This window comes from Rhinoderma darwinii, chromosome 11 (genome assembly GCF_050947455.1).
Source record: "Rhinoderma darwinii isolate aRhiDar2 chromosome 11, aRhiDar2.hap1, whole genome shotgun sequence".
Classification (NCBI taxonomy): domain Eukaryota; kingdom Metazoa; phylum Chordata; class Amphibia; order Anura; family Rhinodermatidae; genus Rhinoderma; species Rhinoderma darwinii.
Genome location: NC_134697.1, coordinates 27,638,975 through 27,663,865, shown reverse-complemented (window position 1 = coordinate 27,663,865; position 24,891 = coordinate 27,638,975). Strand labels below are relative to the sequence as shown.

The following is a 24,891-nucleotide window of genomic DNA, read 5'->3' as shown; positions in this document are numbered from 1 at the left end:
GAAAAAAGCTGTGCTTTTCTTTCAAAAATAAGGACATTTCTAAGTGACCCTAAACATTTGAACGGTAGTGTATACACACACACATTATATATTGCAACTTCCACGCACGTGAATATACACACACATATACACACCCACACCACTCTGGATCAGGTTTTCATTAACAATATCTCAGTACTTTGCTCCATTCATCTTTCCCTCAACCCTGACCAGTCGTTGAAAAACACCCCCACATCATGATGATGCTGCTGCTGCTGCTGCTGCTGCCGCCGCCACCATGCTTCATTGTGGGGATGGCAGCCCTGCTTGGTGGAGTGCTGCAGTAATGATCTTCTGAAAGTTTCTCCCAACTGCACACAGGATCTTTGGAGCTCAGCCAGAGCCACCATTGGGTTCTTGGTTACTTTTCTTACCAAGGCCCTTCTCCAGTGATTAGTTTGGTGGGGCAGTGAGCTCTAGGAAGAGTCCTGGTTGTTTCAAACTTCTACAATTTCAGCATTATGGAGGCAACTGTGCTCTTAGGACTTTGTGCAGCTGATTTTTTTATTATTTCTTGTACCCCTCTCCAGATCTGTGCCTCCACACAATCCTGTCTCTGAGCTCTACAGGCAGCTCTTTCCTCCTCATGGCTTGGTTTTTGCTCTGATATGCATTGTCAGCTGTGAGACCTTTTATAGACTGGGGTGCATCTTCCCAAATCATGTCCAAGCAAATTTTTTTGGTGGACTCTAATGATGGTGTAGAAACATTTCAAAGATGATCTAGAGAAATGGGAGGCTCCCAGATCTAAATGTCAAGTGTCATAGCAAAGGGTCTGAATACTAATGTCCATGCGAAATTTGAGTTTTCATTTTTAATAAATTTGCAAAAGTTTCTAAAATTCTGTTTTCACTCTGTCATTATGGGGTATGGAGTGCAGAATGATAAGGAAAACTTGAATATATTTTTGTTACTTTAGCACAATGCCTCAACATAAATTGTGAAAAAAGTGAAAGGGTCTGAAGACTTTCCAAATGCACAGCCTGTTAAATTCAACACGTGTATATAGAAGATGTTAAATGGGGTTTAAAAGGTGGCCATATTTAAAGAGGACCGGTCACTAGGTTCTACAAAGTGAGTTAGTAGTCTCACCTAATAGCCAAGGTCTCTGAGTCCAGCGGTGCTTCTCCTGTACGTCTCTGTGCCCCCGTTGCTGAACTATGGACCCCTCTTCTTTTTGTCACAAAATATGCAAATGACCTGCTGACTAGCCAAGCGGGCTTGACCGCGAGAGTTTCTCTATCGGCAGAGCTACCACTGAACCTCTGACGCTGACCTATCAGCGTGAGGCTGTTTCCTAAAGCTGGCCTAGGACTGTCTTTAGGAAGCAGCCTCACATTGATAGGTCAGCGTCAGAGGCTCACTTTGTAAGACCTAGTGACCTCTTTAAACGGCCTATAATGTTTTAAAAAATTGCATAAATCAATAGTATACGCAAACACAAGAAACATTGTAATACATCTTATTAGAGAAAAATACCTCTCTCCACTTATCAGGCTCCTTCCTCCCCATCCTAACTGTTCACTGCACTCTGATATTAATGCTCACTGAGGGTTCAGTTACAGCTACCCCTAGAAGTCTATGAAGAAGGGAGAGGGAAGCAGGATCAGAGCGAGAGGCAGAGAGAGACAGTGTAATTACCCACGTACACACATAGGACCGCTTATTTTGAAAAATAAGGGTTATTTTTTCCACAAGAGTATCCTACAGGGAAGAGGAGTACAACTGCAAGATTTACAAGTATTCACTCTTGTGGATCCATTCTTAAGTCTTGGCTAAAAAACAAAAAACTTTATTCAAATTTGTACAATTTTTGTCACCTGTGTATAAGGAGGACATAGTTGAACAAGAGGGCGGAGGAGGGTGACTAAGGGAATGAGTGGATTGCAGTATCAGGAATGATCATCAACATTGGGGTTATTCAGCTTATTAAAAGAGACTGCTTAGAGGCAAATTACAATGTACAAATATATATAATAAAACAGTAGAGAGAGCTGTCTAATGATCTTTTTATAGCTAGTCCTGTAACCATCAAAAGGGGGCATCCTCTACATCTAGGGGAAAGAAGGTTTCACCATAATCCTAGACAGCGATTCTTTACTGTAAGAGCAGTGAGACTTTGGAACTCTCTGCCACAGGATGTTGTGATGGTTGATTAATTGAACGAGTTCAAGAAGGGCCTTGATGCCTTTTTTTGAAAAATATAATATTACAAGTTATATATACTATATTACTAGAGAAGGGTTGCTGATCCAGTGACTTATTCTAATTGCCATATTTGGAGTTGGGAAGGAATTTTAGGGCAAATGGCATCAACATCCTGAGGTTTTTTACCTTACTCTGGATCAACATAGTAGAATTATAGGTTGGACTTTATGAACCTGTGCCTTTTCTTAACCTACAAAAATATATATTTTTTGCTGTGTATTGAAGTACTCAAATTTTCACCTTTAGACATGACATCTAATAAGTTATTACAATGGCAATACAATTAACACAGTGTTTGTTTTTTTTCTTCACTTTTAATCTTTTTGTTAAAAAAAACAAACAAAAAAAACCAAAACAAATCTGAAACTTCCAATAAGTCACACAAGATATAAACACCCGTAAAAAGGTAAATACCCCAAAACCCTAATTGGAAAAATATTAGAGGGAAAGCGAAGCAAGAAAGTGAAATAGTGATTCAGATGCTGCACCAAGTTACACATAAACCCAATGGTGATGAAATGTACAGTATAACTGCACAGTTTTGTGTGGTTCAAGTGTGTACAAAAGAGTTCAAGTACTTCTGTGGGTCCAATTTTAGTGACGTTATATGTGTGGCCATGGACAAGTTAATATATCATACACAATATGTCAATTACGCTATTCTGCCCATGAATCCATCTGATACGAGGACTATAGTTGTGATCCTCAGGGTGCTCATGTACCTGTCCACACAGTGGTAAGAGACGATCCAAAGAAAGGCCTTCCAAAGACCTCTAGGTCTCTTATCGACTTCCTGACTTATCCTGAGTTGGTTTCTTGGTTTAAGGCCTGTACCCATGTAGTGCCAATACAGGAGAAGACATCAGGTTTATTTCTGGCCATAAACCACGAGTACCATGTTGGCTATACTCCCGGTACAAAGCACAGCAGGTGGCTGCCCAATGTAGGGTTACACCACAGAAGGGTTATGGGGACAGAAAACCCCAACTGCAGCAGAGGAGCATTAGGAAACAAAGGATTTTCTAAGCAGCGGGGGAAGAAGGATGTTGTGGAAGATATGTGCTTCTTCCAATTGCTAATTTTCATAGAGATGTCACAAATGGAATTGTATCACATAGGTAATAGGTGGTCATCTCTCTCTTCGGGTTCCTCTCCAAGTTGATCATCTCCTACACCTCGGTAGGCAGTTTCTGAAGATCGTGGTTGGGACCGACACACAAAATCACAACCGTCCTGAAAGACAAAAAAAAATTATTTTTTTCAAAAATGAATAAAACCTCTTCCTTTGCGATCGGATGAAAATGGGACCGGTAATTCTGTTTCTAAGAGTCGGTCATGACTGCACCATTGGAGGTTGCCCTCTATAGGGACAGGAATGCAGGGGTTAAAATGTACCTCCCAAAGCCGCCCGCCAGTGTTTCCCAATATCTACACCGGAATAAACGCAAAGCATTTTAATGGGGAAAAAAATAAAAAATAAGAAATCCATTCTCCGGACTTGTGGCAAAAGAAGGGAGCAGGATATTCTGATTTCTATGAAAGACAATTTGTGGTCTAAGATACTCCGGTAAGGTTCAGGAGTTAAAACAGCCTGTATGTCACCCCCTTCTTGCCCTGGTAACAGATGAAAAATATTTTAAAGGAGATAGATCTTATATTTGCTGAATGTAATGGCTCAAATGCAGCAGAAAAGGGTCCTGAAAGAACAAATTTAGATCCCATGGAGGGACAGGTTTCCTAAGAGAAGGTCTTAACCTCACAATGGCTTTTGACAAATCTTCTAATCCACTTGTGGTCATCTAAGAGGGTACCCACGAAGGTACTCAATGCAGAGATCTGAAAATTAAGGGTATCGGGATTTAATCTCCCTTCCGAAATGCCTGGTCGAAGAAAATCTAAGATCTTTGATCATCTGGCTGTGATGGATCCAGAAGATCCTTCCCACACCAATTGTTGAACTTTTGCGGTATATTGAGTAGAACACTTTTCCTGTAAAATAAATATGACCACAACATGAAATCACAGCCTAAGAGTTCTTCCATTATGTAGATGAGGACAAATGCAAAGACAGATTAATGAATAATAAAGGGCAGTTCTTAATATATGTAACATTCATTTTTTTTTTTTTGTTAGGGTCCATGTAAACAGCCGTATTACATATCCATAAAGGGTTGTACAAAAAAAAAAAAAAAAAAAAAAGACATGGCTGCTTTCCTCCTGAAACAGCGCCACTCTTGTCCGTGGGCCCTTTCTGGTATTGCACCACAGCACCAGTCAAATAAATAGGGCTGAAATGCAATACCAGACACAGTTTTTGGTAGTGGGCAGTCATGTTATTCTAATCTCATACAACCCCTTGGATATGGCACCAGTAGAATCCGCACCACAAAACTGCATCAATTCCACCACATCTGAAAAATATCCTATTGCTGTCTCCAGGAAGTGATGGAGTACAGCCCCCTCCCTAGAGATGGACAGGAGAGTTGACTACAGAGCCTTATCAGGCCCAGAGCCAAGGAGGCTTGGCACAGTCTGATAGCATGGGTGCTTTTGGGCCGCTGGGTTGCTCCCTCTGCAGGAGCGGTGCTGCAACCGATAGAGTAGGAACCCACTTTGAAAGGTCGCCGGGAAGTGGCAAGTGGCTTATACAGTTTGAGCAAAACGTTAAAGAACTTCATGTTCATAAATTATGCCTAGCGGCTCAGATCAACGTATATATTGTGGATGTGCGGTCCATGTCTAGATTCTCACAATACTGAGCCTTATCTGTGTGTATAGCGTCACTATCCAGCCTTATCTAGGCCTCCAGTATTACAGAGCTGTCATTAAAGGGCCGATAGGCACACGGAGCTATGGATGGGGATGAGCGGTCGTTACTCCGATCGCTCATCCTCATACATTATGTCGGTAATGCGTCTCTGTTTATACAAATCCTTACATGTTTACAGGCAGCAGATAAGACAAGGTCAACAGAGTAGCATATCACATTTCTAATTATATATACACATACATACATTTCTAATTATATATACACATACATACACACTATTTTTGAGTATACACACACACACACACACACACACACACACACACACAAACACACACTAACGTTGGCAAGCAAGTCCATTTGTTATATGATATTGACGTGGATGCCTACTTATGCACCCGAAGGAAAAGACACATTTCCAATACTCACGGCGACTAGGTTGCCCAGCTCTCTCCAGAAGATGATGTTTGGAAATTGTTCCATGCCTTTGGCTCCGACAACAAACCGCTGGTACAGGAATCCACCAATAATGTAAATTCCAATGAGTACAGCAAACCTGAAGCAGATAATGTAGACAATGTAAGTGTGGTCATGTCCTACAACAGGACTTCATAAATATCTTACTTTTAGTTCCTGCACTACTTAACGTCATTCCGGCAGGTGTATTCAAATATAACCCCCCCCCCCTCCATTTAAACCAGACGAAGCACGTTCTCCACATTGATATTCGTCTTCTGCATTCATTTTTGTTAGGGATATGGAAGAGACAACTTTAATGCGAGTTACAGTTTTGTCATTTCTGTGGCAGCCATGTGGTCAGGATTATAAATAAACACTAGTGGAGTGTTAAAGGGGCTTTCCAAGGAGGATACGGATGACCTGTCCATGGGATAGGTCAATAATAGAAGATCGGTCGGGGTACGACTACCGGCACCCTACGATCAGCTGATTGACGGGGTCGCGGTTCTCTTGTGATCGCTGCAGTCTCTTCATTGCTTACCAGGCACAGCACCGTACATTCAGTAGTGGCTGTGCCTGGTACTGCAGCTCAGCCCCATTCACTTGAACCGGGCACAGCCACATTCTAACGTACAGAGACGGGCTTGTTATGTAGTGAATAGGCTGTGGTGCTCGGGTGAGCGCCGCAGACTCCTCAATCTGTGGGGGTGTCAGGAGTCGGACCCCCGCCGTTCTGATTTTGATGACCTCACCTAAGGATAGGTCATTAATTATTAATCCCAGAAAACCTCTTTGAGCTGAAAATTTGATGGTGGATTCTGATGATTTTCAGTGGCATCTGATTACGAATATCTTTGGGGTCTGCCCACCTTCAGGTGAAAGAAGGACCCAACAAGACCCATTTTTCCTGGTTGATTCTCATTTCTCTCAGAGATAAGCAGTGTCATGGCAATCTAGTAGCTGCTTATCCCCCCCTTCTGCTACAGAAAGCAATAAAGAAGTGCTGGTCGACCCATAGAGTTGCAATAAAAGAACAGTGTAGGCTACTGCTCACACCCCCCTGCGTTGCGGAGACGACTGTTCTATGCAGATATTGTCTCACTTCTCATGGGCTGTGTCAGGTATTGCACTTGAATGGGATTTGGCTGCAATTCCAGGAACTGTCAATAGTCAGGGATGGCGCTGTTTGTTGATAAAAAGAAGATCCTTTTTTCTAATACTAGACAACCCTTAAAGGGCAACTAAACTTTTGACATGTCAGAAGTTTTGTTTGGTGGGGGCCCGAGCACTCAGACCCACACTGATCGCGCAGCAGAAGCATATGGGTGAGTGACGTGCCGCTTTGTTTCTGATCGCTTTCCTCAGAAAGCCAAGCAAGCAGTGTATAGATTCAGACATTCTATTGAGCCTGTACCGCTCTGAGAAAAGCCTATCGGAAACTAAATGGCGCACACTCACCCAAGCGCTTCTGTTGCTTCGGTTTAGTGATCGGTGCGGGTCTCAGCGCTTGGACCCCCACCAATTAAAATAAAGTTACACTTTAAGAGAACTTGCCACTGAACAAAAAAAATAGAACAATGGAGGCCTAAGAGCGTGCGGGTAGTAAGAAGATTAGTGTTTGGTCTAGAAACCTACAGATATCGGAAATAAAACAAATATCAACTTTTTTTATTGTACTCGTCTGTAAGAGAACTCACACAATGAGTAGGATGGAGCCCACGCTGAGATGAGATTCCTCTATAGGACAAGCAACACTACTGTCCATCTCAAAGAGGTAGAAACATTCACTCATCTTCTCTCTCTGCTCATTAATTATCGTGAAGCCATCCTGAAATAAAGACATCAGTAACCAGCAGAAGCGCATTATATACAATGACACAAAAAAGCAACAAGCAAAGGGTTGTACAAAAATACCTACGTCCCTTCATCAATGCAGTTCGGCCACCAATCCAGCCCCGTGGTGATATACCTCAAAATGGAAATCTCCTAAAATCCACCCATGACATGTCCATCTCACAGCTACACTACTCCAGAAGTATGTGGACCCCCTCCTAATTATGGAGTTCAGGTGTTTCAGCGACACCAGATCAAAAACAGATGAATAAAATCAAGCACACAGCCATGCGATCTCCATAGACAAACACTGGTAGTAAAACAGTTCGTACTGAAGAGCTCAGTGACTTTATGTGGCGCTGCCACAGGATGCCACCTTTGCCAGAAGTCCGTTTGTTATTTTCTAACCTCCTGGATCTGCCCCATTTAGAGTGCTATTATTGTGTAGTGGAAGTTTCTAGAAGTAACAGCTCAGCCACGAAGTGATAAACTACGCAAACTCACCCCTAAGCGCTGGAGGGTGTGGTGGATAAAACTCGCCTATCCTCGGCTACATCACTCACTACAGAGATCCACACTGCCTCGGGAGGGGACGTTCGCACCAGAACTGTGCGTCCAGAGATTCATGAAATGGGTACACAAGTCTAAGATCAACAAGCACAATGCAAAGCGTTGGACACAGTGATGTAAACCACAACGCCACTGGACTAGACCAGAGGAAACGTGTTCTCTGGAATTACGAATAACGTCCAATGGATCAACCTTGGTTTGGCAGATGCCAGGGTAACGCTACCTACCAGAATGATAACGCTATGGGGTTGTATTTCTTCCAACTTTGTGGGTACAGTTTGGGGTTCAGACCTTTTCTGTTCCAGCAGAACTGTGCCCCAGTGCACCAAGCAAGGTCCATAAACACGTGGTTGGTTGGTTGGGTGAGTTTGGTGTGGAAGAACTTGACTGACCACACAGAGCACTGAAATCAACCCCATCCAACACCTTTGGGATGAACTAGAACAGAGATTGTGAGCCCGGCCCTACCACCCAACAATGGTGTCTGACCTCACAAATGCTCTTCTGGATGAATGGGCAAAAGTTCCCATGGACAAACTCCAAAATCTTGCAGAAAGCCTTCCCAGAAGAGTGAAGGCTTTTATAGACCCAAACCGGTGCCAACTTCATATAGTCTTGGAATGGGATGTCCAACAAGCTCATATAGATGTAATGGTCAGGTGTCCACATACTTTTGGCCATCTAGTGTTCCAGCTATTCTTCCCCCTCAATACATGATTGGTACCTATACATAAAAAAACTAAAATATATCTATTTACAGTTAAATAAGCCCTATTGTCCCCTGTTATCAGCCATTTCAGGCAAGCTTCAGGGTATATAAATGGGATAAGCAATAAGAAGTCTAAATTAGTCCCTGCCCCCATGATCTCTACTTTATGTCTCATCTCCAGTGCTCAGAACTTCCAGATAGATTGACTTAATATGTGTGAAAAATATTAGTGGCTATTTAATAATGCACTTTAAGGCCGGGTTCACACAGAGTTTTTTGCACTAGAAAAATCTGCCTCAAAATTCAGTTTGGAATTTTGAGGCAGATTTTCCTCTGCCTGCACGCCAAATTTCACGGCGTTTTTCGCCCGCGGCCATTGAGCGTTCTCTGCATCCCATTGATGTCAATGGGAGGTCAGAGACTTAAACGCCCAAAGATGGGGCATGTCTTCTTTTTCCCGCGAGCCGGTTTTTCCGCTCGCGGGAAAAAAAAACGCCTCGGCCTCCCATTGAAATCAATGGGAGGCATTTTCAGCTGTATTTTGGCGCATTTTCCGACGCAGTTTCCACATCAAAAAAACTCTGTGAACTCCCCCTAACAAGTTAAAACAAAATAATGAATCATATCACACAAAGTTATTAGTGTTTCAGCTCTTCAGTTCCCTATGACAACACTTCTGGACCTATGCTCTAGCAGCTTAGTGTTATCAGACAGAGGGCTTCTTGACAATCACGTGTTTAAACATTGTGAATCAACTTAAAAGATCTTTGAGGAGTTCTCATTTAACTCTCAGCCCCCCCCCCATGTTAATGAAGATCATACCGCCAGTGTCTTCTTGTTGCAGGATATCATGATCATCGCTTTCCTTGCCTCTTTATCACAGTGACTGTCGTATTTGTCTCCAGATTTATAAATGAGTAGAATCCAATCCGCTGCAGGAGAAAAATTAAAAAAAAATATTAAATCTGCTTCTGCTGCTTGTACTTGACTTTCACAAACATATATTAGTTTTTAACTAGGGAAACACAAACGCCTACTACTTGTAGTGTATTCACCCCCCCCCCCCCACCTGTGCACATCAAGAGCCATACCCAAAAATCAAAGTCTTCCAAAGAAAACCAGGAGTGCCCGCTTTACATTACTGCATCTTTCACATGCCTGGATAATACCCAGTAGTCCTAGAAATCCCCTCCAACCCTAGTCACAAGTAGCCTCCTCCTCAACTTCCTCAGTAGTCCTAGTAGCTTCTCCCTATTTAAGCCAATATTTACAGCTGCCCTCCCACAAGTCACAACAAGGACATCTCCCAGGCCCTCTACAAGTGGCACAGTAGGACTTATCCCAGTCTCATTTACACTCCCAGTAGTTACAGCAGAATTCCCTCCCAGTAGTCACAGCAATGACTTTAAATGCTAGGATCAGTTGGTCCCTAATTTTGTCATAGCAGATTCCGGACCATCACAGCCAACTTCCCGCGACAGGTACGTCAGGATGCCTCGGAGTATCCCTACCCATGATTATGTGTTAAGGTGTTGAAGGGGCAATTAAAGAAACAAAGCAGAGACCCTTTTTCTAATCTGAGACAGTAAGTCTTACTTCCATTGAGGACGTGGGTGTCATTGACGCGGCCGATCACAGTGATTTCTTGTGTTTTGGTTTTGTTTTGCACTAATCCATCATTACTGATTTTGTCGCCACTCTGGACTCCTCCACACACTACAAATGTATACGTATAGGAGTCTGCGCCATCTTGGACTGTGGTATCAAACCTAAAATCAGCAGAAGAAACACAATATTCATGAAATATAGCAGCATGACCACCTTGGCATCATAGCCGTACTTAAAGGGTTATTACTCCCACCAATCATTTTTATTTTATTTTAATAAGCCCAGTACCATTTTAACGTGTAAGTAAACTTCCCCATGCTAAAATAAACTTGGCTCAGCCTTTCTCCCTTGTGTGTTGCCCTGTTCATCCAGCAAAATGGGCGGTCCAGCTCTAAATGCCATTCTACCCCTGTGAAAACTACATTTCCCAGCAAGCACCTCCCTCTGGTCTCCCGTGTGCTCCTGAGTTGCCACTCCCCACTAAAATCTCCCTTGCCCATAAATAAATTTGCAAACAAATATTCATGTTGCTTTATTTTTTTGCATTTTTTCATTGGTGGTCAGTGTATTTTTACGCGCTCCGGGTGACAGCGAGTGCATGCTCGGCCGCCCTGAATGAAGTAAATCGAGCGTGCGCTGTTTGATTAAACACAGCAGCGATGTAGATGGAAGAGAAGCCAAAGAGGATCTACTGCGCATGTGCGGCTGAACAGAAGACGCGCGTGTACGGTTCAAACAAAGAGGAGAATAGAGGCGATGCCGAAGAATTGTCACCGGGACTACCGCGCAGACTCGACCAAAGAAGAAAAACAACTACTAGAGGTCATGTCAGAGCAACGGGAAAGAAAAACAGGAACCTGGGGATATTGGTCGGGAGGAAAAGTGAAACATAGATTTTAGAAATTTTTATGTATTGATTAACTAGTAAAATACACACTGAGCCATCAATGTAATCGTGGGAATACCCCTTTAAAGAATAAAGGAATAGAAGGATCAACAGTAAAATGCTTTTAATATTGCAGATACTCGGGCACTTACGACTACCTCAGAATCTTGCAAGACTACAAAAAAAAAAATCCAAAAAAGAAAGATGAACAAGTAGATATAACAGATAAGAAGAAAGCGCAAAGTACAGATGCAGCAGAGTTGTATCAAGATCTCTGCTTGTTGTTATTCAGTAGGAACATTCATGGTTTACTTCCAGCGGATAAAATTCTGTCCATGGTCATGTGATGGACACAGGTGCTGGGATCGTTACAGTTACAGTATGTGTATCAGAGCTGTGTCTTCTAGTGATCCCAGCACCTGTGTGTCCATCACATGACCATGGACAGAATTTTTCCACTGGATGTAAATAATAAAGGTTCTTACTAAATAACAACAAGCAGAGATCTTGAAAACCGTCGGGAATTAGTACAGAAAGTATATTGGAAAATTCTATCATTTAATTATACAAAAAAAAAATATTAAATTTGCTGAAAGTGGACAAACCCTTAAAGTTAGTGTAGCAGTAGCTGCAGTCCTATGTAAAACACATAGAAAACATTTGAAAAACGCCCCGGGGGGAGGAGAACGCGACGCCCCGGGGGGAGGAGAACGCGACGCCCCGGGGGGAGGAGAACGCGACGCCCCGGGGGGAGGAGAACGCGACGCCCCGGGGGGAGGAGAACGCGACGCCCCGGGGGGAGGAGAACGCGACGCCACAGGGGGGAGGAGAACGCGACGCCACAGGGGGAAGGAGAACGCGACGCCACAGGGGGGAGGAGAACGCGACGCCACAGGGGGGAGGAGAACGCGACGCCACAGGGGGGAGGAGAACGCGACGCCACAGGGGGGAGGAGAACGCGACGCCACAGGGGGGAGGAGAACGCGACGCCACAGGGGGGAGGAGAACGCGACGCCACAGGGGGGAGGAGAACGCGACGCCACAGGGGGGAGGAGAACGCGACGCCACAGGGGGGAGGAGAACGCGACGCCACAGGGGGGAGGAGAACGCGACGCCACAGGGGGGAGGAGAACGCGACGCCACAGGGGGGAGGAGAACGCGACGCCACAGGGGGGAGGAGAACGCGACGCCACAGGGGGGAGGAGAACGCGACGCCACAGGGGGGAGGAGAACGCGACGCCACAGGGGGGAGGAGAACGCGACGCCACAGGGGGAGGAGAACGCGACGCCCCAGGGGGAGGAGAACGCGACGCCCCAGGGGGAGGAGAACGCGACGCCCCAGGGGGAGGAGAACGCGACGCCCCAGGGGGAGGAGAACGCGACGCCCCAGGGGGAGGAGAACGCGACGCCCCAGGGGGAGGAGAACGCGACGCCACAGGGGGAGGAGAACGCGACGCCCCAGGGGGAGGAGAACGCGACGCCCCAGGGGGAGGAGAACGCGACGCCCCAGGGGGAGGAGAACGCGACGCCCCAGGGGGAGGAGAACGCGACGCCCCAGGGGGAGGAGAACGCGACGCCCCAGGGGGAGGAGAACGCGACGCCCCAGGGGGAGGAGAACGCGACGCCCCAGGGGGAGGAGAACGCGACGCCCCAGGGGGAGGAGAACGCGACGCCCCAGGGGGAGGAGAACGCGACGCCACAGGAGGAGGATAATATAATACTACAGGGGAGGATAATGTAACACTACAGGGGAGGATAATATAACACTACAGGGGAGGATAATATAACACTACAGGGGAGGATAATGTAACACTACAGAGGAGGAGAATATAATACTACGGAGGAGGAGAATATAACACTACAGAGGAGGAGAATATAACACTACAGGGGAGGATAATATAACACTACAGGGGAGGATAATATAACACTACAGGGGAGGATAATGTAACACTACAGGGGAGGATAATGTAACACTACAGGGGAGGATAATGTAACACTACAGGGGAGGATAATGTAACACTACAGGGGAGGATAATGTAACACTACAGGGGAGGATAATGTAACACTACAGAGGAGGATAATGTAACACTACAGAGGAGGAGAATATAATACTACGGAGGAGGAGAATATAATACTACAGAGGAGGAGAATATAATACTACAGAGGAGGAGAATATAATACTACAGAGGAGGATAATATAATACTACAGGGGAGGAGAATATAATACTACAGGGGAGGATAATATAATACTACAGAGGAGGAGAATATAATACTACAGAGGAGGAGAATATAATACTACAGAGGAGGAGAATATAATACTACAGGGGAGGATAATATAATACTACAGGGGAGGATAATATAATACTACAGAGGAGGATAATATAATACTACAGAGGAGGATAATATAATACTACAGAGGAGGAGAATATAATACTACAGGAGGAGAATATAATACTACAGGGGAGGATAATGTAACACTACAGAGGAGGAGAATATAATACTACAGAGGAGGAGAATATAATACTACAGGAGGAGAATATAATACTACAGGGGAGGATAATGTAATACTACAGAGGAGGATAATGTAATACTACAGAGGAGGATAATGTAATACTACAGAGGAGGATAATATAATACTACAGAGGAGGAGAATGTAATACTACAGAGGAGGAGAATATAATACTACAGAGGAGGAGAATATAATACTACAGAGGAGGAGAATGTAATACTACAGGGGAGGATAATGTAATACTACAGAGGAGGATAATATAATACTGCAGAGGAGGAGAATATAATACTACAGGAGGAGAATATAATACTACAGGGGAGGATAATGTAATACTACAGAGGAGGATAATGTAATACTACAGAGGAGGATAATGTAATACTACAGAGGAGGATAATATAATACTACAGAGGAGGAGAATGTAATACTACAGAGGAGGATAATGTAATACTACAGAGGAGGAGAATGTAATACTACAGAGGAGGAGAATATAATACTACAGAGGAGGAGAATATAATACTACAGAGGAGGAGAATATAATACTACAGAGGAGGAGAATGTAATACTACAGGGGAGGATAATGTAATACTACAGGGGAGGAGAATATAATACTACAGAGGAGGATAATATAATACTACAGAGGAGGATAATGTAATACTACAGAGGAGGAGAATATAATACTACAGAGGAGGAGAATATAATACTACAGAGGAGGATAATGTAATACTACAGAGGAGGAGAATGTAATACTACAGAGGAGGATAATATAATACTGCAGAGGAGGAGAATATAATACTACAGAGGAGGAGAATGTAATACTACAGAGGAGGATAATGTAATACTACAGAGGAGGATAATATAACACTGCAGAGGAGGAGAATATAACACTACAGAGGAGGATAATGTAACACTACAGAGGAGGATAATGTAACACTACAGAGGAGGATAATATAATACTACAGAGGAGGATAATATAATACTACAGAGGAGGATAATATAATACTACAGAGGAGGATAATGTAATACTACAGAGGAGGATAATGTAATACTACAGAGGAGGAGAATATAATACTACAGAAGAGGAGAATATAATACTACAGAGGAGGAGAATATAATACTACAGAGGAGGAGAATATAATACTACAGAGGAGGAGAATATAATACTACAGGGGAGGATAATATAATACTACAGAGGAGAATATAATACTACAGAGGAGAATATAATACTACAGAGGAGAATATAATACTACAGAGGAGAATATAATACTACAGAGGAGGATAATGTAATACTACAGAGGAGGAGAATATAATACTACAGAGGAGGAGAATATAATACTACAGAGGAGGAGAATATAATACTACAGAGGAGGAGAATATAATACTACAGAGGGATTTAGGGATAAATGTAATGTTATGAACTTGGGCCGAGGAATCAAATTCTACAATTACGTATTAATTGGTAAAACACTGGGTAAAACTACTACTGAAAAAGCTTTGGGGATATTGGTGGACAGTACATTTATCTTTAGCAACCAGTACCAGGCAGCTGCTGCCAAGGAAAATAAAATCATGGGATGCATCAAAAGAGACATAGATGCTCATGAGAAGAACATAGTTTTGCCTCTATACAAATCACTAGTCAGACCACACATGGAATATCGTGTACAACTTTGGGCACCTGCGTATAAGAAGGACATGGCTGTACTAGAGCGGGTGCAAAGAAGGGCGACCAAGGTAATTAAGGGAATGGGCAGATTACAGTACCAAGAAAGATGGCTTAGGGCCGATCTAAATAAAATGTAGAAAAATATAATTGAACAGTACTGAGATCTTTCTAATAATCTTTTTATACCTCAGCCTGCAGCCATGAGAAGGGGGCATCCTCTGCATCTAGAGGAAGGAAGGTTTCACCGTCATTACAGATGGGGATTCTTTACTGTAAGAGCAGTGAGATTATTGAACTCTGCCACAGGAAGTTGCAATGGTTGATTCATTGAAAAAGTTCAAGAAGGTCCCTAAGAACATGGAGATTTGGTTACTTGGAACCTTGGATAAGTTGTATGTTCTTCAGGAGTAAGAAAGAATTGGTGGCCATTTTGCTTTTTTTTTTTTTTTTTTGCAAAGGCTAACTATAGCACGAAAACGGATGGCACATACAGCACCAAAGGTTATAGATTGACATAAATTGATAGTGAGAAATGTAAATATGGAATTTGGCTACTATAACAGCAAGAATTAGGCTGGGTTCACACAGAGTTTTTTGAATGCGGAATTTCTGCCTCAAAATTCCGTTTGGGAGTTTGAGGCAGATTTTCCTCTGCCTGCACGCCGATTTTCGCAGCGTTTTTCGCCTGCGGCCATTGAGCGCCGCGGGCATAAAACGTCGCGAAATACGCTTTCTCTGCCTCCCATTGATGTCAGTGGGAGGTCAGAGGCGTAAACGCCCGAAGATAGGGCATGTCCCTTCTTTCTCCTGCGAGACGGTTTTACCGCTCGCGGGAAGAAGATGCCTCCGCCTCCGATTGAAATCAATGGGAGGCATTTTTGGGCCGTTTTTGACGAGTTTTGCGGCGCGGTTTCCGCGTAAAAAAACTCAGTGTGAACATACCCTAAAAAGCCTAAATGCAGGCAACTATGGGAGCCATGGACTAAGTGTATGACAGACGAACAGAGGCTTAAAAAACAATTATAAATGATAACGGAGTAGAGAATGTGTGGGAGGGGTAGGAAAGGTAGGGGAGAGTTTAGGTTCCTTTTTTTTTGGGGGGGGGGGAGGTTTGTAGGGTGGGGATAATTAATATATTTATACTATATACATGTAGTTTGTCGTAATACTTTCTGCACTTTTATGCTCATTTTTGTATATGTACATCATACAATGGGTATCAATGGGTATATGTTGGATTAACTGATGTGATATCAAGCATGTTTGGATCATACTTAATGAATGTTTAAATTACAGTAAGTAAAAAAACAAACAAACAAGGGCCTTGATGCCTTCCTAAAATGCCTCTCCTTTGATAGTCTGGCACCAATAAAGTTCCTTTGATGCCAAATATTCTGGATTACTGAATGGTCATAGAAAAAGTATGCAAATTTGTCTTATTGGTTTGAGAACTTTTAGGAAGGCCAAATATAATAAAACTACAGAATATTCTACTAATAACTTTATTAGAGAAATGTTCCTTTGTTGTTGTTGTTTTTTTCCGGTTCCGGTCGATAATATGGCAGTTCTGCTCCGTAAACCTATGCGGAGCATCAGACTTTCGGGATTATTGAATTAAAGGAATTTCCCAGATCAATAAAAAAGGTTAATCCTCATCCTGGGAGAATAGGTGAAGACCTACATAATTTTTGTATGCCCCTGTGACCAATTAAACATCCAGAACTAATTTGACACAGCCTTTAAATTAAGGGACTATAATTCCTACTTGCATACAGCGGTTTTGGGGTTGTTAGGCCTCATCAGTGCAATATGAGGAAACCATTGCTCTATGGAGCAAGGCCCGAATATGACGGCAGAGTTGTATACATAGAGCCCGTACTGTGGCACCAGAGTCCCTACAGGTTGGTACCGCGAAGCTGTAGGCACTTCATGTGCTGCTGTATGAGGACTTCCTTCGGCACCGCATCATGGAGATATTCTCCCCTAGAAGTAATGTTTCTGTTACTGAAAGCCTTGCTCTGTACTGTATTATCCGGATAGTCCTGACCCTATACGGTTACCTTTTGTGCTTCAATGGAGCCAGTCTGTTGAGGACAGCTTGTTCAGAGGCAGACTTCTTGTCACCGGTCAATATGCAGTCCTCAACAACTGGATCAGCAGCCATGACCGTAACAGCAGCAAGACAGACGCACAACAACCGGGAATACATCCTGCAACAAAGAAAAGAAGAATATAAACACGTTTAGTAAGAAGCCGGGCATACACTAAGCATTAGTCAGCTGTCTCAGGACGGCATGCCACCATTTTTGATACTTGAAGGGGAAATTCAATCAAAAGGATCTTGTACCCCCATTGATTCCAGAATTCAATGGGCTCGATAGACCACAACGCCCTTTGGCACTGCTCAGAGCTTTCTATTACTGGTAATCTGATGGAAACTATTGATTGGAATGACCCTTTGCCTAAAATGTGTCCGATTTTCAGTAACAAATCTCTGAGCAGCACCAAAGGGGTTTGGGCGCTTAATAAAGACCTTGTCAATCAATGACTGAGCCTTCCCCTAGACATCTCTTAGCTACGGAAAATACTGGGGAGTCTCGATCAGAGCGTCCATCTCTTGGTTAAATAGGACATTGTATGAGAAATTTCTGAGACAGGGAAGCCCTCTAACACTTCCACTGCCAAGGACGCATGGAATACGACATGATTTTTACCGCTTGCCACACCAAAATATAAGACTAGAGCTGGCTATAAACACATGACTTTGATCGGCCAGAATGCCGACGATCAATCGTTCATGGGATCGTTCATACGAACAATCCTATCAGCAACATAAAGTAAACTAGCCGATCAGTGGGGCCAGCGTAAAGTGGCAAATAATCGCCCGAATTCGGCCTATAATGCCGTATAAAAGGTAGTTTAGTCCCCGACTGCATCCGAGATTTTCCAACTTGGTCAACCATATTTTTTTTGACAGACAGAAGTCTGCTGTTGGCCATCGCGAATGATAGTTTGCGTTAATTTTGCAAAAAAATGGTCTGCCACAAAGGCCACAATCGGCCAACTATAATCTCATGTGTATGACCAGATTGTGGAATAGAGCTTAGATCCAGATAATAAAGCCCAGAAACGTAACGTTTACATTATACCAGTCTCTAGGTGCAATATTCGGGGCGCAGCACTCATCTGAAGTGGGGGAGCAGGATCTAAAGTTTTACTTCCTGGTTCTGTGTGTAGGGGAGGGGAGGGGGGAGCTGCAAGTGAGAGCAGGAAGAAAGATTACAGCCGGTTACTATAATCTGTCTCCCTGTACAGCCGCAAAGTGACTCGGAGAGGGAGGGGGGGGGGGAGATATGTGCTCTCCAAAATGTCTCACTTAGGAGGGGAGGTTCCTACTACTGAGGTGAGAAGATAAGCATCTAATCCCCCCCAGCACCTAATCAGACCATTTGTATACTCCACGACTCGGATGTTTGTAGACATGTACATGTAGACATAGGCATATGTGGCATATATGAACCCTGCACACCTTGTACTTTTAGTTTTTAAAAGGACTTTTGCATCTCAGGGTTTGCTGCTTTACACAACGTTATGCTTTGATGCAAAATTGCACGAAGGCGCCAATGAGTGCTAAGTGCTGGGTGGCGGTTAAATAATGTGCCAGGTGTCTACTTTCATTAATTATATGGGTAAGGGGGTATAATATGAATTAAAATTTTATAATCCCGGTTTTATTTGTGTATGTCAAAAGTGATAAAATTGTCACGGCAGCGAAAAGGTTACATTAAAGGGGTTGTCCAGTCCCCAAAAATTGACGGCCTATCCTCAGGATAGCCATCAATAGTTGATGGGTGGGAGTCCGGCTTACGGGACCACCGCCGATCAACGGTGTTGAAGGGGGTGAATGTTCGACACGGATGTAGCGGCGATTCACAGGTATTGCAGCCTTCTCCTCCCATTAAAGTGAATGTAAGAAGGCTGCAATACCTGTGAATCGCCGCTGCATCTGTGTCGATGAATCACATTGAGCGAGAAGAAATGAAGGGGAAGCAGCGGTCGTCCGAGTGCTGCACCCTCTTCAAAACAGCTGACTCCGACCCATCAACTATTGATGGCCTATCCTGAGGATAGGCCATCAATTTTTAGGGACTGGACAACACCTTTAAAATACTTCAGTAACAGGCAGAGGAGCTACAAGCATCTTCCAAATATGTGGACCCTGCAGAAGAGCACCCCAGATCTCAGCTTCCTCAGTTTTGTTTTCATGTTTCACGTGAATTCAAGTGCAATTGACATTTAATCATTCCAGCCCCGGATCCTCTGCAGCAAACAAACTGCTTGAACCTGTTCTGTAAGAAAGCAGAAGCTTGGCACACGGGTGAGAGTCCACACAGGAAGGGTAAACAGTGACAGAGGCGCGAAAAGGACCAGAACTACCAAGAAACCAGTTCTTTCATCACAGCATAAGGGGGACCTCAAGTATGAGGACAGAGACGAGGCCGAGCGATCACAGTTCACAGGAACGCAAAGTGGTTAAAGTATAAATATATAAAAAAAGACTGAAAAATATTGAAATAAACTTAAGCTGATAGGAGCACGCAGGTTTATGGGGGCGATAACCGTACACTGATAACTAAAGTATATGTCTGGCTAACCGTTAATGGAGTTGTCAGGAAGAACCCTATCCTTATACTCTATTAGGGCATATGGACATCATAGAGGAGGGGTTCCCCAGCTTGGGACCCACCTTGGAGCCTGAATCCTCGTACGTCCTTCAGTTACATGGACAGTTATTCATTTGAATGAACGGTACGTAATGCTACATTTCCTCTGCAGCGGAGAGAGGGGTTCATGAGACAGCCCCTTTTAATGGCTTATAAGAGGACCTGACGTATATGCACGAAAATATTTAATCGTGACGAAGGCCAAGATTTCACAGGAAAGCAACGCGTCTCAAGAACAGAATTCTGGAAATAAATTGCTCTGGGTTCTCATCTATTCAATGGTTTCCATGTTACTTTGGTCTCACGCACAGGCTCTGGGTGACAACCACGAATAGCAACTATTATTCAGACCCCAGGGGTTGTCACTCAGGTTACCACATGCCTTAAAACCTCTATTGTTTTGGTTACATCATTTCATGCTCCCTCTATCCTACTGCTCTGCCTGTGTAAGTGTGGCTCTCCGCACCATAGATTAAGATAACAAAGGCTAAAGATCCAGCACATAAAGAGTTAATAACTGTGCTATTGTCCAGGAAAACCCCGTTTACTTAGGGCCTTTAAGCGGCTTCCTCACCCCTAAGAATAGGTTCCTACAGCCACAAAATAGGTGTGTGTGTGTGAGATACATAAATATATAACTTCACAATATACTTCCCCGTCACCATCAGTGTGGCGATGACCACAGCAGACAATCCCGTCACCTATAGTGACATCACCATCGAGGCAAGTGATTGGCTACTGCGGCCACGTGACACGGTGCTGGATGACATCATCAGGGTGCAATGACAAACGTTTTAAAAGGAAGCATTTTATAGAGGGTAGTTTTAATATTGCGAACCTGTACGGAAACGAAAAACATTTTTGCTGTTGCATTGGCTGAACAAATCCATAATGAATTTTTTTAGAAGTATATAATAACATGTGAACCAGACTAGTAACCGGCTGCTGCTGCAGCAAGTTACCATGTTTATAACATCTATGAATGGTATGGTACAGTTATATATGTCACTTCCCATCATTCCATAGATCAGGGGTCTGATACAACTCCGGACATATGTATTGAACAGATTTTTAGCTGCAGAAACATTTGCCACAATTCTGCAACGTACAAACATTTACCAAGTGCAATCTACAAGATTCAAGCCTTAAAGGGTAACTAAACTGTAAAAAAAAAGTTTTGACATGTCATAAGTTTTGATGGGTGGGGTCCAAGCCCCCACGATCGCTTGGTTGAGCGCTGTGCTGCTTCGTTTCTAATCGGCTTTCTTCTGAAAGTCGAGCGAGCGGTGCACAGACTCAGACTTTCTATTGAGCCTGTACACCGTGCCAAGGAAAGCCGAAACTAAGCAGCACACCCCTCACTCGAACACTTCGTTTTAGTGATCGTGGGGGTCTGAGTGCTCGGACCCCCACTGATCCAAATTTCTGGCATGTCACTATGACATGTGAAAAGTTTTTTGAAAGTTTAGTTACCCTTTAATGTGTGGGTAAAGAGGTGTAGCCTGCAGGTTTCAGGCCATGATGGGTAGGTAGAAGTACTGCTGGGCAGGCAGGTTTGGAGTCTTTAGATGCTTGTATTAGGACAGATACAGATAAGTAGGGCCTTCAATTTCCAGGTCATGATGTGAAGCATTAATGTCTCTACAAGCACCACACTCGACCTAGATACATAGATAAAGAGCACACCATATAGATATACAGAAGAAAATCTTGCAGCACTCTGATTGTGAATATGAAAAAATGTGGTTTATTCAAACAGTGAAATGATATATATATATATAGACCTACATGTACGGTGTCTTGATGTGTGAGTGCATGTAGAGATAAGTGGTGCATGCGGATCTTGATGTGCGGATGAGATAAGTGGTGCCTGTGGATCTTGATGTGCGGATGAGATAAGTGGTGCCTGTGGCTCTTGATGTGCGGATGAGATAAGTGGTACCTGTGGGTCATGATGCGTGGATGAGATAAGTGGTGCCTGTGGATCTTGATGTGCGGATGAGATAAGTGGTGCCTGTGGATCTTGATGTGCGGATGAGATAAGTGGTACCTGTGGGTCATGATGTGTGGATGAGATAAGTGGTGCCTGTGGATCTTGATGTGCGGATGAGATAAGTGATACCTGTGGGTCATGATGTGTGGATGAGATAAGTGGTGCCTGTGGGTCTTGCTGTGCATAGTAGATAAGTGGTGCCTGTGGGTCTTGCTGTGCGGATGAGATAAGTGGTGCCTGTGGGCCTTGATGGGCGCAGGAATTACGTGGTAAGTAAAAGGCTTGGTTTCCAGTCTTGATGGCAGGTAGGTTTCTTTTGTGTAAGTACCTGATCTGGAAAATTTAAACCCTCACAGGACTCCCGGCTACATTAGGGTTACACCTGACTTTGCGTGGCATACGTTACCTGTATGGATCCAGTAGATTCCAATGGAACAAATATGGTCTTGGGATTCCGTCCTTTGAAGCTTCACCAGGTCACACAAGAACAACGTCTGTCACCCCCCAGATCTATAGGATCCTGGATCTAATCTAGATTAGTAATCTAATATGTAACTACAGTCTATGTCTAGTAATCTGGTATATAACTACAGTATGTCTAGTTATTAATGTATGTGTATCCTCCTCTGCTATAATGTAACAGTTTCCATCCTGCTGTATGGAACAGGGCAGGTCAGTAGTCACCTGTCCAGCCACCTCAAAGTATATACACCGCACAATGCCCTGCCCCGTACAGACCGGAGACGTCCTAGCTACCGGGGAGATGCGCTGCAGCCCCGTCCCTCCACAATTACTTTCTGCCTGTAGTCATGTGACTTCTCATTCACTCCCTCCTGTCACTTCTCCTTCTGTTCAACAAGACCGGAAACCGGAAGCGAAAAGGAAGTGAAATCTGTATTGGCAATTGATGGCCAATAGTAAGCGGCGCATCAGCTAACCAATCAGTGATCAGGAACTCTAGTTTACCACGCCCACCAGCGCTATCTTCCGTCTTTAGAACGGAGTCGCTGTGTATGAGTAGTCACGTGATGTAGAAGGTCTGTGCACGCCGGGAATTGTAGTTTTTTTAATTTTATTTTTAGGCGCCCAGTTTCGATATGATAAAAAGGAATTGGAAGGAAACAATGAAAAGAAGGAAAAAATAATGGAAGTCAATACAAATTACTATCAATATAACAATGTATAACGCTACTAATTATTCAACACTTAGTAAATATTTAAAATATATAATAAAAGTCAATGGCCCTTACTAATAATAGCGTTTTGCTGCACATTTCTTAAAAAATATTTTTACACCTTCTGTGATTTATAGATTTGCTCCATGATTTTACTGCATTGCTTCTCACTCCACTTTATAAGTTTGGCCTGAACTATGTGTCTTGGAAGACCACGTCCAAGTCAACTTTTCTCATCACTTCAAATTTGACAAATGAGGAGAAAAGTCACAAAAAAAATGTTTATTTTATTAACCTAAAACCTTAACCCCTTAGTGACCAGCCCATTTTAAGCCCTAATGACCAAGCTATTTTATTCGTTTTTCTATAGTCGCATTCAAAGAGCTATAACTTTTTTATTTTTCCCGTCTACATAGCTGTATGAGGACTTGTTTTTTGCGGGATTAGTTGTACTTTTTAATAGCACCATTTTGGGGTACATATAATTTTTTGATTAACTTTTTTTGGGGGGGATTAGAAAAAAAAACCTGAAATTCCACCATTGTTCTGTGCGTTTTAAATTGACGTCGTTCACTGTGCAGCGTAAATAACATGTTACCTTTATTCTATGGATCGGTACGATTACGGCGATACCACATATGTAGAGGTTTTTTATGTTTCACGACTTTTGCACAATAAAAACACTTTTGAGCTAAAATTATTTGTTTTTGCATCGTCGCTTTCCAAGAGCCGTCATTTTTTTCCCCCCATCAATTTAGTGATGTTTTGTGCTTGTTTTTAGCGGGACGAGACGTAGTTTTAATTGGTACTGTTTTGGGGTACATGGGACTTATTGATTCATTTTTATTATGACTTTTTTGGGGGGCAATGGAAAAAAATAACAATTTCGCCATTGTTTTTTGCAGGTTTTTTTCTTAACGGTGTTCCACTTGCGGTTTAAATTACATATTAACTTTATTAATGGAGTCATTACGGTCGCGGCGATACCACATATGTGTACTTTTATTTATTTTTTTACACTTTTGCTAAATAAAACCACTTTTTATGGAAAAAAAATGGTTTTATTTATTTTTTTACTGTCATTTTTATTAATAATTTTAATTTCACAGTAATTACTTATTTTTTCAGTCCCACTAGGGGACTTTACTGTGCGATCTTCAGATCGCTGCTATAATGCTCTGGTATACGAAGTATACCAGAGCATTATTGCCTGTCAGTGTAAATCTGACAGGCAATCTATTAGGACGTGCCTCCGGCGCGTCCTAATAGGCATATGCTCAGGGCAGACCTGGGGGCCTTTATCAGGCCCCCGGCTGCCATGACACCCCATCGGAGACTTGCGATTGCATTTGCGGGCCACCGATGGGTGACAGAGGGAGCTCCCTCCCTCTGTAAACAAGTTAAATGCCGTGGTCGCTATTGACGGTGGCATTTAATGGGTTAAACGGTCGCAATCGAAGTAAACTTCGATCGCGGGTGTTGGAGCAGGAGCCCAGCTGTCATCAGACAGCAGAGCCCCGGCTCCAGCCTGCACGGGACAGCCATGCAGGACTTAGACTATGCTAACGTGCAAAGGTGGCGGCCTAGTCTAAGGCCCCTTAGTGACCGTCGTGAAAAGGCGTATTGGTGGTCACTAAGGGGTTAAAGCGACCCCCAGTCCCAGGACAGCATTTTATATGGAGTAATAATATCTGATGCCCTCCAGTTGCCTCCTCTGCCGTGGATCCGCTGTTTTAGGATCCCCTCTG

At 43.4% G+C, this 24,891-nt stretch overlaps 1 protein-coding gene across 1 annotated transcript; it reads right to left on the bottom strand.

Moving 5' to 3' along the window:
- Nucleotides 1–1,393: 1,393 nt before the first annotated feature.
- On the bottom strand, nucleotides 1,394–22,837 carry M6PR (mannose-6-phosphate receptor, cation dependent). The gene is made up of 7 exons (XM_075843214.1): nucleotides 22,375–22,837; nucleotides 17,312–17,461; nucleotides 10,182–10,354; nucleotides 9,408–9,517; nucleotides 7,171–7,301; nucleotides 5,444–5,570; nucleotides 1,394–3,480 (listed from the first exon to the last, which is right to left on the bottom strand). Exons 2-7 carry the CDS (start codon nucleotides 17,458–17,460, stop codon nucleotides 3,358–3,360), a joined length of 813 nt encoding a protein of 270 aa, XP_075699329.1. The 5' UTR covers nucleotide 17,461; nucleotides 22,375–22,837; the 3' UTR covers nucleotides 1,394–3,357.
- Nucleotides 22,838–24,891: the final 2,054 nt, after the last annotated feature.

Bases quoted from the DNA above. Each gene is read 5' to 3' on its own strand.
- M6PR (XM_075843214.1), bottom strand. From the start codon at position 17,460: ATGTATTCCCGGTTGTTGTGCGTCTGTCTTGCTGCTGTTACGGTCATG. The intron at 9,518-10,181 runs GTAAGACTTACT...TTTCTCCTGCAG, and splicing joins CACCCACGTCCTCAATGGAA to CGGATTGGATTCTACTCATT. The intron at 7,302-9,407 runs GTATGATCTTCA...TCTTTATTTCAG, and splicing joins GCAACAAGAAGACACTGGCG to GATGGCTTCACGATAATTAA.